The sequence below is a fragment of the Carassius auratus genome, unplaced genomic scaffold, assembly GCF_003368295.1.
Source record: "Carassius auratus strain Wakin unplaced genomic scaffold, ASM336829v1 scaf_tig00009219, whole genome shotgun sequence".
NCBI classification, from domain to species: Eukaryota; Metazoa; Chordata; class Actinopteri; order Cypriniformes; family Cyprinidae; genus Carassius; species Carassius auratus.
This window is the reverse complement of record NW_020524014.1, coordinates 33,972-49,509: the sequence shown is the minus strand read 5'-3', so window position 1 is coordinate 49,509 and position 15,538 is coordinate 33,972. Positions and strand designations below refer to the sequence as shown.

Genomic DNA, 15,538 nt, shown 5'->3' with positions numbered 1-15,538 from the left:
CCACTCCTGGTAGATCAATGATAGTAAAAAAAGAAATAAAACAGTAATTTGGCTCAGCATTATGAGTTCAAGAAACAAAAGAAATGCTCAGTTCTTAAATATCAGTTTAAAAAAAAATTGTTTTTTTGCCAAAACGTGACCAGGGTGGCCGAGAGTTAAGGCGTTGGACTTAAGATCCAATGGACAAAATGTCCTCGTGGGTTCGACCCCACTCCTGGTAGACCAATGATAATAAAAGAAAACAAGTATTTGGCTCATCATTATGAGTTTCGGTCACAAAAAAAATGCTCAGTTCTTAAATACCAGTTAAAAAAAGATTGCTTTATCTCAGAATAGTAACCAGGATTATCAATGAAAATATTGATCAGTTCTTAAATACCATTTAAAAAAAAAAAAAAAAAAAAAATAGTTTTTGTCAGAACAGTAACCAGGATGACCAATGATAATCTAAAAAAAAATAAAACAGTAATTTAGCTCAACATTATGAGTTCTGTCACAAAAAAATTGCTCAGTTCTTAAATACCAGTTAAAAAAAAAAATGTTGCTTTTGTCAAAACAGTAACCAGGATGGCCGAGAGGTTAAGGCGTTGGACTTAAGGACCAATGGAAAAATGTCTCGTGGGTTCGAACCCCACTCCTGGTAGACCAAAGATAATTTAAAAAATAAAATAAAACAGTAATTGGGCTCAACATTATGAGTTTCTGTCACAAAAGAAAATGCTCAGTTCTTAAATACCGGTTTGAAAAAAAAGTATTTTTGTCAGAACAGTAAACAGGATGGCCGCGAGGTAGGCGTTGGACGTAAGATCCAATGGACAAATGTCCTCTTGGGTTGAACCCCACTCCTGGTAGACCAATGATAATCAAAAAAATAAATAAATAAGCAGTAATTTAGCTCAACATTATGAGTTTCTGTCACAAAACAATTGATCAGTTCTTAAATACCAGAAAAAAAAAAAAAAAACAGGTTGCTTTTTGTCAAAGCAGTAACCAGGATTGCTGAGTTTTTAAGGCGTTGGACTTAGATCCAATAGACAAATGTCCTTGTGGGTTCAAACCCCACTCCTGGTAGACCAATGATAATTTAAAAAATAAAAATAAAACAGTAATTTGGCTCAACATTATGAGTTTCTGTCACAAAAAAATTGCTCATTTCTTAAATACCAGTTAAAAAAAAAAAAAAAAAAAAAAACGTAGTTTTTTATCAGAACAGTAACCAGGATGGCCGAGAGGTTAAGGCGTTGGACTTAAGATCCAATGGACAAATGTCCTCGTGGGTTCAAACCCCACTCCTGGTAGACCAATGATGATAAATAAATAAATAAAACAGTAATTTAGCTCAACACTATGAGTTTCTGTCACAAAAAAATTGCTTGGTTCTTAAATACCAGTAAAAAAAAAAAAACATAGTTTTTGTCAGAACAGTAACCAGGATGGCCGAGGGGTTAAGGCGTTGGACTTATGATGCAATGGACAAATGTCCTCTTGGGTTTGAACCCCACTCCTGGTAGACCAATGATAATTAAAAAAATAAAATAAAACAGTAATTTGGCTCAACATTATGAGTTTCGGTCACAAAAGAAAATGCTCATTTCTTAAATACCAGTTAAAAAAAAAAAAAAAAAAAAGTAGCTTTTGTTCAGAACAGTAACCAGGATGGCTGAGAGGTTAAGCCGTTGGACTTAAGATCCAATGGACAAATGTCCTCGTGGGTTTGAACCCCACTCCTGTTAGACCAATGATAATCAAAAAAAAATAAAACAGTAATTTGGCTCAACATTATGAGTTTTGAACCAAAACTGCTTTTTGTCAAATCAGGATGGCCGAGATATAATTTGGCTGTACAGTATCAGTTTATGTTACAAACAAATTGCTTAGTTCTTAAATAACAGTAAAAAAAAAACAAAAACAAAAAAAAAAACCTTGTTTATGTCAAAACAGTACCCAGGATGGCCGAGTGGTAAAGGCGTTGGACTTAAGATCCAATAGGGCTCGGGCCCCAAGTTGCATTCTGGGAAGTGGCGGCCATGTTGCCAGCTTCGCGAATGTAAACATACAGCCAGTTGAACGAGAAGAGCAGAGTTGGGAGAAAGAAAAAAAGACTTCGGTTGTGGGATTTATAGGGATACGCTAAATAAGGATGCCAGGTACCGGTATGTGGACAAAATCGGCTCTAATAACAGTTTGGATCCATATGAAATTCCCAATAAATAGTGGAGTACCGACGGAGACTTGTTGCCGCACGTTTGCATAACAGATATCTTCGGCTACCTTGTTTGTTTTGTGAGCGCCTACACTTCAGAATAGTTCCGAAGCTACAAGTCAAGTCTCATGTACAGTTCACAAATGGATGGGTTCAGGAGCTGCAAATCATAGAACCCCGGATAGGGCTGCACGATATTGGGAAAAATTTACATTGCGATATTTTTTTTTTCTGCGATATATATTGCGATATGAAATAAAAAAAAAATCTTACAAACAAAAATGGGGTGAGCACACTTACATTCTCATTTTAAATGATTTAAACATCGACACCATCGTGTCAATTAATTAATATGCGCGAGGGAGAGAGAGCAAGACAGCGCTCTTGTTGTTTGAAGACATTGAGCGTGCGGCCGGGGCTCGCTTTGCGCGCGCGCTCTCTCTCTCAGGCCGGTGACAGGTGCAATATAAATAGGCGGCGGCTCTATTTCGAGCATGCACGTGTTTTCCGCGCGGCTTGAGCCGCGCCTGAGACGCGCGTCTCATGCAGGCAGTCTGCAAGCTCTAACCTGTTAACATGGGAGCTGAATTAAAAACGGACACGCCACGCAGCTGAGAACTTGCGCCACGCATCTAGTGTGTCGCTGGCCGCGCGCTCGCGCTCTCTCTCTCGGGCGCGCTCTTTGGCCCATACAGTTAATGAATAACGGATCGACTACGACAGCCTACATCGCACATCCTGCGATGTGACTATCGTGGATTTGTACATTGCGATATCGATGCTTAAACAACACATCGTGCAGCCCTAACCCTGGAACAGCGGCAAACATTATACAGTAATCCGGTAAGCTGCGCTCTAACGTTACCTAGCTGCTAGTTTAGTAACCGTTAGTGCTAACAACCATTCACACATGGACTTTTAACAATGTGTTTCAAAAGTGTAGTTAGTAGCTGTCCACCCTCCCGTTTTTCCGGGGTTCTCACGTATTTGAGCTGTTTTCCCGCTGTCTTCCCGTTTTAGTATTTACCTGTAAAATATCCCGTTAGCCCCTCCATCAGACCTGTCAAGTCTCTGTGTTGTTGTCCTGTTGCTACTCCTTGTCCTTCCAGCGAAACAGATGTTTTCAAAGCATCGTTTTGCTTACTTGAAAGCAACCTTTTTAAGATAGCGTGGTTGTTGTGAGAGCACAATTTCACGCCAATCTGTAACTAAAGTCACGTTAGACCTAGCTTCACAAATCGCTTAACGTTAGTTAATGCAGCAGTTTTATAAGGCATATAAAGTTTTATAAGATTAAAAAAAGAAGAAAAAAAAGGTCAAAAGAGTAAGATGGATGGCCGAGAGGTTAAGGTGTTTGACTTAAGATCCAATGGACAAATGTCCTTGTGGTTTCGAACCTCACTTCTGGTAGACCACTGATAATTTTAAAAAGAAAACAATTGGACTTAAGAGCGGTACAGTATGAGTTTCTGTTACAAACTATTTGCTTAATTCTTAAATACAGTAAAAAGAAAAAGAAAAAAAGGTTGCTTTATGTCAAAACAGTAACCAGGGTGGCTGAGTGGTAAAGGTGTTCCTGTAATAACCCTGTATTTCCATCGGTTAGGAAGAAAAGTATCTGCTAAATGACTACCTTATATTATTAACAATAGCCTTATGGACCAACCAGGACAGATGAGAAGAACACCCAAAAATTTAGTGTGTCATAGCAAAAGTACCTGTATATGTTCCTCTGCATTCATGCATCTTAAACCTCTCTTCACCTGCATCTCCCATTGCAGCAGAACACTTTCACCTGTGATATCAACATGTATTATGCAGGCAACATTCTCTCGTATTTTCCCCATATGTTCTCTCATGCTGCCAAATCACAGATCTGATGCTGACATTTCTCAGCTGTGTTATATGATGCCTGTGTCACAAAATTATGTCTGAAGGTGGTTTGATTGTTTAGTTAAAAACCTATTATCATTTTGGCACAGTTTACATCTGATATTAAAGTAATATATTGTCCAAAAAGCTAAATATTGTCAACATTGACTCACCCTAAAGTAATTATATAAAGGCATGTCTTTATTTCTTCTATGGAACCAAATGCATGGAATCCATAGAAAACGCATCTCCAGTAAGCACGTTTTGAGGGAAATACCTATTTTAAAAGAATTTTAGTGCCACGTGTAAAGATGGTTATCTTCTTGTTTAATCATATTTTGCCTCCATCCTGTAGCCCATTTGATTCTGCTGTGCTTGGCCCTTTGTTTTCAGTTAAAGAGCTCACCTTTGAGCTCTGAGCAAGATACAAAAGAAACCAGATGCCATCACGTTCAGTTGATCCAGCCTTAATGCCCCAGTGCTGCCCATCTCATCAGACATTACACAGTAGTGTTGACAAATAAAGCTCTGAGTTCCTTCAGGGAGTATCTGCAAATATAATGTAAAAAACAACTAGGGAGGCTGAGTGGCCATTCACATTTCGCGTCTTTTGCGAGCGCAAGTTCGTTATTTCCAATGTAGGCATGCGGCATGCGCGCTCATAATGGTGCGACGCGCCCTTTTTTTCCAGGCACGTCCGCACCGCATCGAGTTAAAAACATCTCAACTTTTCACAATGCCGCAAGCGCACCGCAGGTCATGTGACAAGAACTAACCAATCAGCTTCATCCTTTCCCGTAACAACTTTGAAAACTCAGCCAAGATGAAGGAACAGCTGTTCAGAGCTGTATATGGATTGCAATTTTGAAATAAATTCAGTAGCAGAGCTACTGAGAGCGATTTTTTTGTGCTGCAAATACATTTATCCTTTGCTGAAATTTCCGCGTCTTCATGGAGAGAGCACGTCATGGTTGCTTAGCAAAGGCAGACGCCTCAGGAGCGCTTCTGCCCGAGCACTTAGGAGAGAAGGAGAAAGCGGCGCGCCTAGCGTTTTCCACGCATTTTTAGGCGCGATATGTGAAGGCACTTGACAAAAGTCCATGTGGATTCAAACCCTACAACTGGTGGATAATGTCGATCTCCACTCCTGGTAGCAGGTTTTAAGCCAGACACTTAAGTAAAAATGTGTGGCAAACTATAGTTGGTCCACAAGATTGAGATGATAGTACACAATAGAGTTATTTGTAACATAATGTTAAAGATTAAAAGCTTCAAAAGCATGATTGTCTATTTGACTGATCATGAAGAGTGATTAACTTTTTTTTTTGTATAAATTCTTCCATAAATTGACTGAAACATAGCATGTAAAATTATACCACCCAAAGCCCTTCATTACCATTCACTACAAACCTGCTTTCCAACACATTTCAAACTGACATGCCAAAGTCTCTCTGAATTCTGCAACTTAGGTATCATCCCAATAAATGTTCACTTCGCTTGGTCATTCAGTGACGTGACATACAGCCAAGTATGGTGACCCATACTGAGATTTTGTGCTCTGCATTTAACCCATCCAAAGTGCACACACAGCAGTGAACACACACTCAGAGCAGTGGGCACCTATTTATGCTGTGGTGCACAGGGAGCAGTTCGGGGGTTCAGTGCCTTGCTCAAGGGCACCTAAGTCATGGTATTGCTGGACCAAGACTCAAACCCACAACCTTAGGTTTAGGAGTCATACTCTCTAACCACTAGGACCAAGTGCTCAGAACTCACAATTATATTTATTATATTTATTACAATGTATTTCAACTCCACTTGAAGGGGACATTAGCATTGATAGGTGACCATTGCTGCTAGATCTAAGTAAATAATAAAAAGTAGTCTGTTCTATGTTGATTAGGTGAATCTGTTTAGCTTGCAAAAGCATTTACATATGCTCATATGTTGGTAAAAAACAGACTTAATAAGAGTAAAGACTAATAAAACGACAAGACCTAAATGCAGCCATTTTTGCTGAAAGATCGTACCTTGCCCAAGCCAGGAGTGTCTTTGACTTTGTTGACTGCCCGTAAAAGGCAGGGCGGAGCAGGGGGCGGAGACACCTGCAGGATGCCGCTGAAGTTGGTGGGAAAAAGGGGTGGATCACATGCCACAGGGGGCGCAGGACGCTGCTTCTTCTTCTTGGAAGACAGATTCAATTTCTGGGCAGCCCTGAGGATAAACAAACACAAGCAAAGTTAAAACTAGAACAGATGTGCATATGTGTAAAAACGCTGCGATCCCATGGCTTTTTACATGGATTCCAAGTTTTTGTTTGTTTAGGGAAAGTATTATGTATTGCAAATTTAAAATACAGCTTGCAAAGTTCAAATGTAACAATGCAGACCAAAACTGATTTTGTGAGCAATCAAGTGAATCAAATTTAATTTCAAGTGTCCATCTCAAAACAGAGAAGAAGATTTGTGAATTGTTAAGCTCTTTCAAGTCATTACATGCATGTCACAGCCAATCAGCAGAGAAAACAGACATCTGAAAAGTACAAATCAAAGCTAATTTATTGTTATGAAATGAAACCCTAAGCCATGCTCCAGAATATCTAAAATTGGACAGACAGACAAATTCCACACTGTTAAATAGAACGAGGATGGCAGAGTAGTTAAGGCAATGGATTTAAGATCTAATGAATGTATATCATCATGGATTCAAACTTAAACTACTATTATGTTGTCAATACATTAGAAATTCCAAGTTAAAAATGTGACAGGGGTCAGTTGTGTCTACTTGGCCTTGAAAATGATTGTTCTATGCCTCCACTGACCCCCAAACCTCAACATCATCCTTACAAATGGGGTCCAAGTAACTTATATCTCCAAGCATTAAGAAATCACACACATTCATAGGATAATTGTACTCTTGTGTATTTAGAGCTTGAAGAAATATTGAGAATGGCTTTGACCAGCAGGAGCAGGAGAAGTGAGGGTTGACTGATTCTAACCATAGTCACTCAGCCTGTTAGAGACTGTTTCAGTTGGCTCTTTGAGAAGTATTGATCAATCAGTCTAGCATTTTCACCTGACCAAGCATATCTGTGCAGAGGCTCATCATCACAGCCTCATTTAGACTCCCACTGGATTAGGGATTGGATGATGGGGGATGAAATTGCTGTTTAAAAAACTGAAACACCTCAAGTGGTCAAATACAAAAAGATAGAAAGGATTTTGATGCAGAGATGCAGGGAGTGATGGACTGAAAATATGGCATGGGAAAAATAAATAGTTTATTTGTTGCTGGGGACCCAGAAAAGGATTGTAAAACACATTTCCCGCCCCTAATGTATTTATTAAAAAATGTCTTATCTCATGATTAGGGTGTGATATCACAAGATATATGATACTTTGCCTTTAAAGAATAATTAAAAAGATAGACAAATGTGTTCCCTTAAACCAAACAGTTGCAGTCTCTTCACTAGGCTACACAATCATGGTGAAGACTGCTGATCAGACAGTTGTCCAGAAGACAATCATTGACACCCTTCACAAGGAGGGTAAGTCACAAACATTCATTGCCAAAGAAGCTGGCTGTTCACAGAGTGCTGTATCCAAGCATGTTAACAGGAAGTTGAGTGGAAGAAAAAGATGCACAACGAACCGAGAGAACAGCAGCCTTATGAGGAATGTCATGCTAAACTGATTCAAGAATTTGAGTGAAGTTCACAAGGAATGGACTGAGGCTGGGGTCAAGACATACAGACGTGTCAAGAAATTTGGCTACAGTTGTCGTATTCCTCTTGTTAAGCCACTCCTGAACCACAGACAATGTCAGAGGCATCTTACCTGGGTTAAAGAGAACAAGAACTGGACTGTTGCCCAGTCATCCAAAGTCCTCTTTTCAGGGGAGAGAAAGTTTTGTATTTTTTGTAAACCAAGTTCCTAGAGTCTGGAGGAAGGGTGAAGAAGCTCATAGCTCAAGTTGCTTGAAGTCTATTGTTAAGTTGCCACAGTCTGTGATGATTTGGGGTGCAATGTCTTCTGTTGGTGTTGATCCATTGTGTTTTTTTGAAAACCAAAGTCACTACATTCGTTACCAAGGCATTTTGGAGCACTTCATGCTTCCTTCTGCTGACCAGCTTTTTGAAGATAGTGATTTCATTTTCCAGCAGTATTTGGCACCTGCCCACACTGCCAAAAACACCAAAAGCTGGTTAAATGACTATGGTGTTGGTGTGCTTGACTGGCCAACAAACTCACCAGACCTGAACCCCATAGAGAATTTATGGAGTATTGTCAAGAGAAAAATGAGAAACAAGAGACCAAAAAATGCAGATGAGCTGAAGGCCATTGTCAAAGAAATCTGGGCTTCCATACCTTGGAAGCAATAATAACAATAATTAAAGAAAGATTAGGATTACTATCTGCACCATAAAGATTCCAACTAAAAAGCATAGTAGATTTATTATTATTATTATTACTTATTATATTACTTTTTACATTGTCGATGCTACTTTTTTTTCACTTTTTTGATGCAAAGAACAGTTTTAAAATAGACTATTTTAGCCTGAATATGTATTCACTGTGTTGATAGAATATTGTAAAGACCTTAGTAAGACAGAAAGAAAGGTCAACCAACTTTACCAAAAAGATTGTACTGGTCAACAACATCAGGATATATTTGCCCAACGACCAGATGTGCACTAACCAGCCTTAAAATTCATGCTAGTCCAAGCAAATCTTTTCTCTTTATTATATGGGTGCCCATTCTAAAGGTCTTGTTGGTGCATCCGGCAGTGATGTTTTAATGAACTCTACAGAGTTAGAAAGGAAAGAGACAACACACACAACATGACAGGGCAGATCTACACTCCAAACTTCAACATGTGTGAGTCAAATTGTCCTGTGTCAGTTATACTGTCACTGTAAAAAAAAAGCAAAAACAAACAAAAACAAACATCAGACCTCTCCAACTCAAATTTTTCTATTGACTGATCACATCTAAATTTTTCAATTGCCCTAACTGAATTAGTGTGAATTTAATTTTATAAATTAAATTAGGCCAACTGAAAATTTAGATATAAATTGGAGAGCTTTTTATTTATTTTTTTACAGTGTACCTTGAGGCACAATCCTTCATTTTGAAGCGCTGCCAACTTGTGCAAATCTAGTCAAGGTCAAAGGTACAGACAGGAGAGAAAAAAAAATACAGGCATCTGTGGTAGCTCAGGTCTTTGGCTCTAAAATCACATCACATCATATAGAAATACACCTTAAGCCTCTGGCTATCAAAGAAAAAAATTCTAGCACTGTGGTTCAGACCTGCTACTTGATAAAGCAAAGAAAACATTTTGCTAACTGATCACATTTCTGTTGAGAGGAGTGGAGGGAAGTGGTTACTGTAAGGGGAAAAATTGAGGCAACAATAATAAACAACCTGAAAGATAAGAGCAGGTGAAAATATAGCTGGAAGTAATAATAACACTGAGTGTTTGTGTATAAATCAGTTCTAGAGATACAGTTGCTGTGCAAGCTATGAAATCATCAGACTGAGCATTCTGGATGCCAACGGTATGAGGAAACTTCCTTAGAAATGAGACAAATTATCACCTGGATTCATTGTCAGGGATATGAAGTGAGTGTTTGTGTATAAAATATGTGTGTAACCCCCTAAGGACTGTGACAAAGTACATGGCTGTGCTCCACGAGGATATGTGATGTGCAAAGTAAGGTAATTATTGTGGTACTCATTAATGTCAGGAAAACAGTTTTCTCGCTCACACACACCGTTAACAAACACACTGACCATATCCTTAATGAGCTGGCAAGGAAAGTCTCATAAAGTTTGAACCAAACTGTTGTCTCCACCATGTGCTTCTAATTTGAGTCCTCTTGTCCTACATAAATAAACATAGCTTACCGTTCTTCGTTAACTGCCTGAGACAGACCTGATGAAACTAGATGGAAATGATTCTTGTTAAAAGCTAAAACACGTCAACAGGGAAACTGTATGAAAATTAGGAGGAGACTTAACTTGAACCGAACTCAGGCGAGATGTGAATGTGTTATTTTGCAGAGGCGTTAATGAGATACTGTATCCTTAAATAGCTTCTTAGAGGAACACTCTGATTTAGAAAACAGACAACATCTCTCCTTCTCATCATCATCTCCCAAAAAGTACAACTTACATAATCCTTAAGTAATCCTAACCCTCATATAAGCACATAATGTGATATGTAAACACAAAATACAATCATGTAGCCATTTAATTAAAGCACAGTCACAAAAATGTCAACAATAAACTACAAAACACACTGTCATGATGCTAGAGAGATCTAGGTGGTTGAAATGGCATTACCATACAGTTGCTAAATTCTTCTGTTTGTCAACATGTTGCTATGGAGTTGCTGGGGTGTTTTGGATAGTTGCTAGGCCACTGACATACAGTTTCTAAGGTCTTCTGTTTGTCAAACTGTTTCTGTGCTGTTGCTAGGGTGTTCTGGGTTGTTGCCAGGGCATTGACATACAGTTGCTAAGGTCTTCTGGTTGTAAGCATGTTGCTATGGAGTTGCTAGGTTGATCTGTGTGGTTGCCAGGGCATTGCCATGAAGTTGCTAAGGTCTTCTGGTTGTCAACATGTTTCTATGACGTTGCTAGGATGTTACAGGTGGCTACCAGGCCATTAATATGTGATTGCTAAGGTAAATGTATCTGAAGTAAAGGCATGTTCACACTAAGAATAATAACTATAATGATAACTATAATATATTGATAATATAACTTATTGTTATTGTTTCTCTATGCAGTTGCTAGGTGGATAGTTTGAACTATACACTCAAAGCATAAACTCAAAAAGGTAAACATTTATTTTATTTTTAAATCTACCAACCTAATCTTCTTAGATTTCTTAAGTAATGGAAACCTAATTGAAGTCCAAGTAAATACTATATACCAAATTAACTCAAACAGATGTAAATATTAAGAAAAAATATTAGCATTAGCAAGACACTTCAGTCCAGTGAGGCTAAAGAAAATATTACTTGTTTCTCACCTGTCCATCATTTAGAGGGCCCGATGAGCCCTAAGTGTCCAGTTCTGTCTTCCTGTCCGCTCTTAAACAAGTGTCCACCTGACTGAATGTGTAGTATGGCAGTTTATCAGGAATCCATTAGCTCTCCATGTTGTGCTATTTATGTATGCTATATAATGTTGAGTGCCCCTCCTCTACTGTATCCGCAGCAGATCGACCAAAGCAGTTCTTCTGCAATGAACAGATAGCTTAATCCCCACACCTGAGCGCTCCTGACTGCCTACGCTTCGGCTCACCAATCTCATCTCTCCCTCTCACACTTTGACCATATCTTACTCAGTTTCTTTCCCCCATGTCTCTGTTTGGCTTATTCTTCTGATTGCATTGTCCAGGAAAAGATGTCCAGGCTCAAGAAGAAGCGAGACCGGGCGAGAACATCCAAACAGGAAGCAGGGAAGACACAGACAGGAACAACATCACATTGCTGCCTCTCAGCCCCTGTGCTCAGCTGATAATGTCTACTATTCAGTCCCCGCACCAATCTCGTTCTCTCTCTCACTCGCTCTTTCTCACCCTCTCCATCTGTAACATACCACACACTTCTCCGAGGATATCTTTTCAACACCACAGGCAACAGTAAAGTTGGACCCAGTGCTCTGGCACCTCTGCGCTCACTATTTGCATACTGTTCCAGAATATAAGACCGCAATGGCTGCAAACTAAATGAAACCAGAATACATGTCCAATGTTCTGAAAGGGGGATATATAAAACAGACAGAATCAAACCTCAAAGAATTCATGTTTAGGCTGCACAGATACGAGAAAGAGAGCAAGAACATATGTTGAGAAGATCCATCTAAATACAGACTGCAATAGAAGCTGAAGACTTGCACATCAAACAAGAAAAAGGAAAAAGGAAAAGTGAAAAAAAAAAATCAATGTGATTCTTTCATGTCTTCCCAGATTACAAAGAATATCTCACAGGTTTCAGTAACATTTTATAAGTTATATAATTGTTTGGACAAACCATTAATAAAGTAATGATTATGAAACATTCTTAGAACTTTATTAATATTTGATATACGTTCTCATAATTTTGAGAGAAAATGTTCTTAGAACAACATTCTCAAAATGTCCTCATGATGTTATATAAATTTGATAAACTTTGTATAAAACATTTTTTGTAACCTTTAAATACTGTTCTAATCAAAACAAAAATTTTACAATTGTGCACGTGGGGGTGAACAAAAGGAATATAATTTCTACAGATCCATATGGCTTTTCTTGAAGTTCTTCTGAAGCCACATGATGCTTTACGAAAAATTTATCTGAAATGTTTTATTTGTATTTATTTTTGGGAAAACATTTTTTAAGATACTGACAATTTTGCCTGTAGATGTCAAATCCATTTGCACTTGCCCATGTAATATCCAAATTTACTGCTACTGCAACCCATTGGATTTAAAGAGGAGATCAGATACTCATTTTACACAATTTGGTATGATTCTTTACAGTCTTCATGAAATGTCTGTAACATACTTTGGTAAAAATCATCAATGGTTGCGTAAAAAAAAAAAAAAAAATTACCTAAAAAACAGATCTTTTCACAGTGAGTCATTTAGGTGCATGTCTCTTTAAATGATAATGAGTTACTGCTCAGCCCGCCCCTCTCTTCTGTGGGGCATGTCGACACAAGACTTGAATTGATGCTTTGGATTCTGTATATGATTCGGAGGTGGTCTTATTCAAATAGCTAGCTACCCGGCTGCAGATTGAAACAGCTCACTGGATGACACAGTTTCAGACTCAGACAGCCCATTACTAATCAAGTTGTGTGTTTTCTTTTCAACTTTTCTGAGCTGGTAGAAAAAAATAATAATAATAAAAGTTGAAAATTGTATCCGATGTCCCTTTAAGGTCATCACTGGTTCTTACCTGCCTTGTGATTTAAAGGGATAATTCACTCAAAATGAAAATGCAGTCATCATTTACACACTTGATGTAGTTTCAAACCTGTATGACTTAATTTCTTCTGCATAACCCAAAAGAGACTTTCACAATTGGACCAAAACAGTTGAATAATTCTCCAAAATATATTTTTTTATGTTCCACAGAAGAATGAAAATCATACACATTTGGAACAACATGGGTGAGTAAATGATGCCAGAACTATGCCTTTAAAAAAAGCTGTGCTAATTCGGTTGTTAAGTGATGACGCAAGAAGCGCTGTTTCTGGGTCCAAGCAGCCGGTTATGAACACTGTTTATTCATATTAATAATTTAAGCTAAACGCTTTCAAACTTACGGTATACACTACAGTCTCCGTGCTCACAGCGTCCCAAACACAAATCATTTTTATATATTTTTTGTATATTTATATTTTCATTGTCTGGCTATCTGGGACTTCAATATGGAGGTAAATGTTACGATTATAACTTTTTCGCTAGTATTCTATAACATTGTGAGTTTATATTAGCACCTTTTGTTGTTTTCTCGTTGTAACTGCTACGTGACGTCAGACTTAACAAGCGAATAGGTCTGGGTCTCAAAACAATACAGCAGAAAGCCACAGTAGTCAGAAATTTTATAAAGGACTGAGACGGCTCCAAAGATTACGTTCTGGTCATGTTAAGCCAACGTACTAAGTGACTAATCCACATGGTCAGACCTACCCAGCAGGCTAATAAGGTCATCATGCACGTCAGCTTTCTCTATGGCCAAAGATTATCCTTAAAACAACCTTCATCTCCTCAAACACAAAGGACTGGGTGAAGCCGTTTCACTCCTGCAGTGCTGGAAGAAAGAAAAGCCTGCAGCCTGTTTTACCCTGCAGTCGTGTTCTGGTGATGCTTTGTGTCAAGAGGGCCTGTCGTCTAATTTCCCTGTCACTTTTCATATATCCTGCTCCGATCCACAGCTGCTGAGCCGCTGCATTGAGATTCAGCCTCAAACATCGAGCATGAAAGAGGAAGGCCACAGCCCTCCCACTGCTATAGCACACAACCCTAGAGCTTTAACATAACATACAACTGTTGCATATCACTTCTAATTAGTCAGCGTTTTATCCACATGGTGTAGATTAAAGGGGATTCGCTTGAATAATGCTATATATATATATATATATAGCAGCTTATTTGTGCTTATTTGAGTCTCACATAGCTAAAGCATTTAGAACTGGTTCATGGTCTTAGTGGATGGAAAATGGGACTTAAGGACTTTGCTTACTTGTACTATGCATTTAAGCATACTTTGTTAGTAATAGGAAAGTGTGTAAATAAGCATACTAGCACACTATTTTTGTACGACAAAAATACTAAGAGAAGTACGCTATACCAAATTCAACATGTGGCAATATTTATTAGGACATAATATCATGGCATAAAGTTGTATTTATATCATAAACCTCCATATCATGCACTGTTTTAGCTTGTGTATGTTAGCAGCTCATAATTCACATATATGCTTCAAATATGTAAACATCACAGCTTTTCCAAACAGAAAATACATTGGGTATTAATGTAATACTTTTTGGTATATTTTTGACGATATGGACATATTTAGATTGACACATAAAATGTTCAAAAGTTTGAGGTCAGCAAGACCTTTATTAATCTTTTTATTGAATAATAATAATAATAATAAAATTTTGGGCAAAATTAGCAAGTAAAACATACACAAATGCAAGAACTCAAGAAACATATCATTTGGACAACTAGCATATTCTAGAGTATTAAAATTTGGAATGCTCTAATACTTATCTTTATGGTTTAGTACTGATAGTATGTGAATTATGACACAGCACTGTAGCAAACAGAACTAGCAGTGGTTATTCATATTTAAATGAGCAGAACTCTGGCCCCAGCATTCTAATTAAAAGCCTCACTCAATTAATAAGCTTGACTGACACTATCTTGTGCTTTCTGCACAACCCCATTGCCAAACGATGCCACGGTTCTCTGATGTTGACGCTAATTAAGCTATTTACTTTAGTTACTAATGAGCCATAATGAATTAATTGACTGGGCTGAGAAGAATTTATTTTGGGGTCTAAAGTCAGCCCGCATTAGCAATCCAATGAGAAATGACATTTTTCAAACCTAGTTTTAAATATCAAGTGATTTTTTTTCTTATAGCTCTCTCATCACTGGCTTTACTGCTGTATTACTTTCAGAAAATAAACCCATTATTCTGGTGAAAAACATAGTTATTCATTTCTAAAGGTTTTTTTGGAGACTTTGACATGGAGACATGGAGACTTTACATATCTGTGCATGATTCTTGCATGTGATTGCATTTTGTAATTATTTTCCACTCTCATATAAGAGAGCAAGAGTCTACAGATATGTGAAGAACTGTCAAGAGGATGAAGATGCTAAAATAGAGCATAACCAGAGGAGCTGGACCTGTATATAAATCCTGGAAACTCTGACCTGTGGAGCTGTA

The 15,538-nt window shown here is 38.1% G+C and overlaps 1 protein-coding gene and 1 non-coding gene across 2 annotated transcripts in view; one reads left to right on the top strand and one right to left on the bottom strand.

The window, feature by feature from the left end:
* Positions 1-1,215: 1,215 nt before the first annotated feature.
* Positions 1,216-1,298, top strand: trnal-uaa (transfer RNA leucine (anticodon UAA)). The gene has a single exon. It is a non-coding gene; the product is annotated as a tRNA-Leu (tRNA).
* A 4,116-nt stretch (positions 1,299-5,414) lies between these two features.
* LOC113072497 (kinesin-like protein KIF26B) overlaps positions 5,415-15,538 on the bottom strand; it is a 30,274-nt gene continuing 20,150 nt past the window's right edge. Inside the window, exon 3 of the mRNA XM_026245495.1 lies at positions 5,415-6,289. Within this exon, the coding sequence (XP_026101280.1) occupies positions 6,073-6,289 (217 nt within the window). The 3' untranslated portion in view covers positions 5,415-6,072. The remainder of the gene's footprint in view (positions 6,290-15,538) is intronic.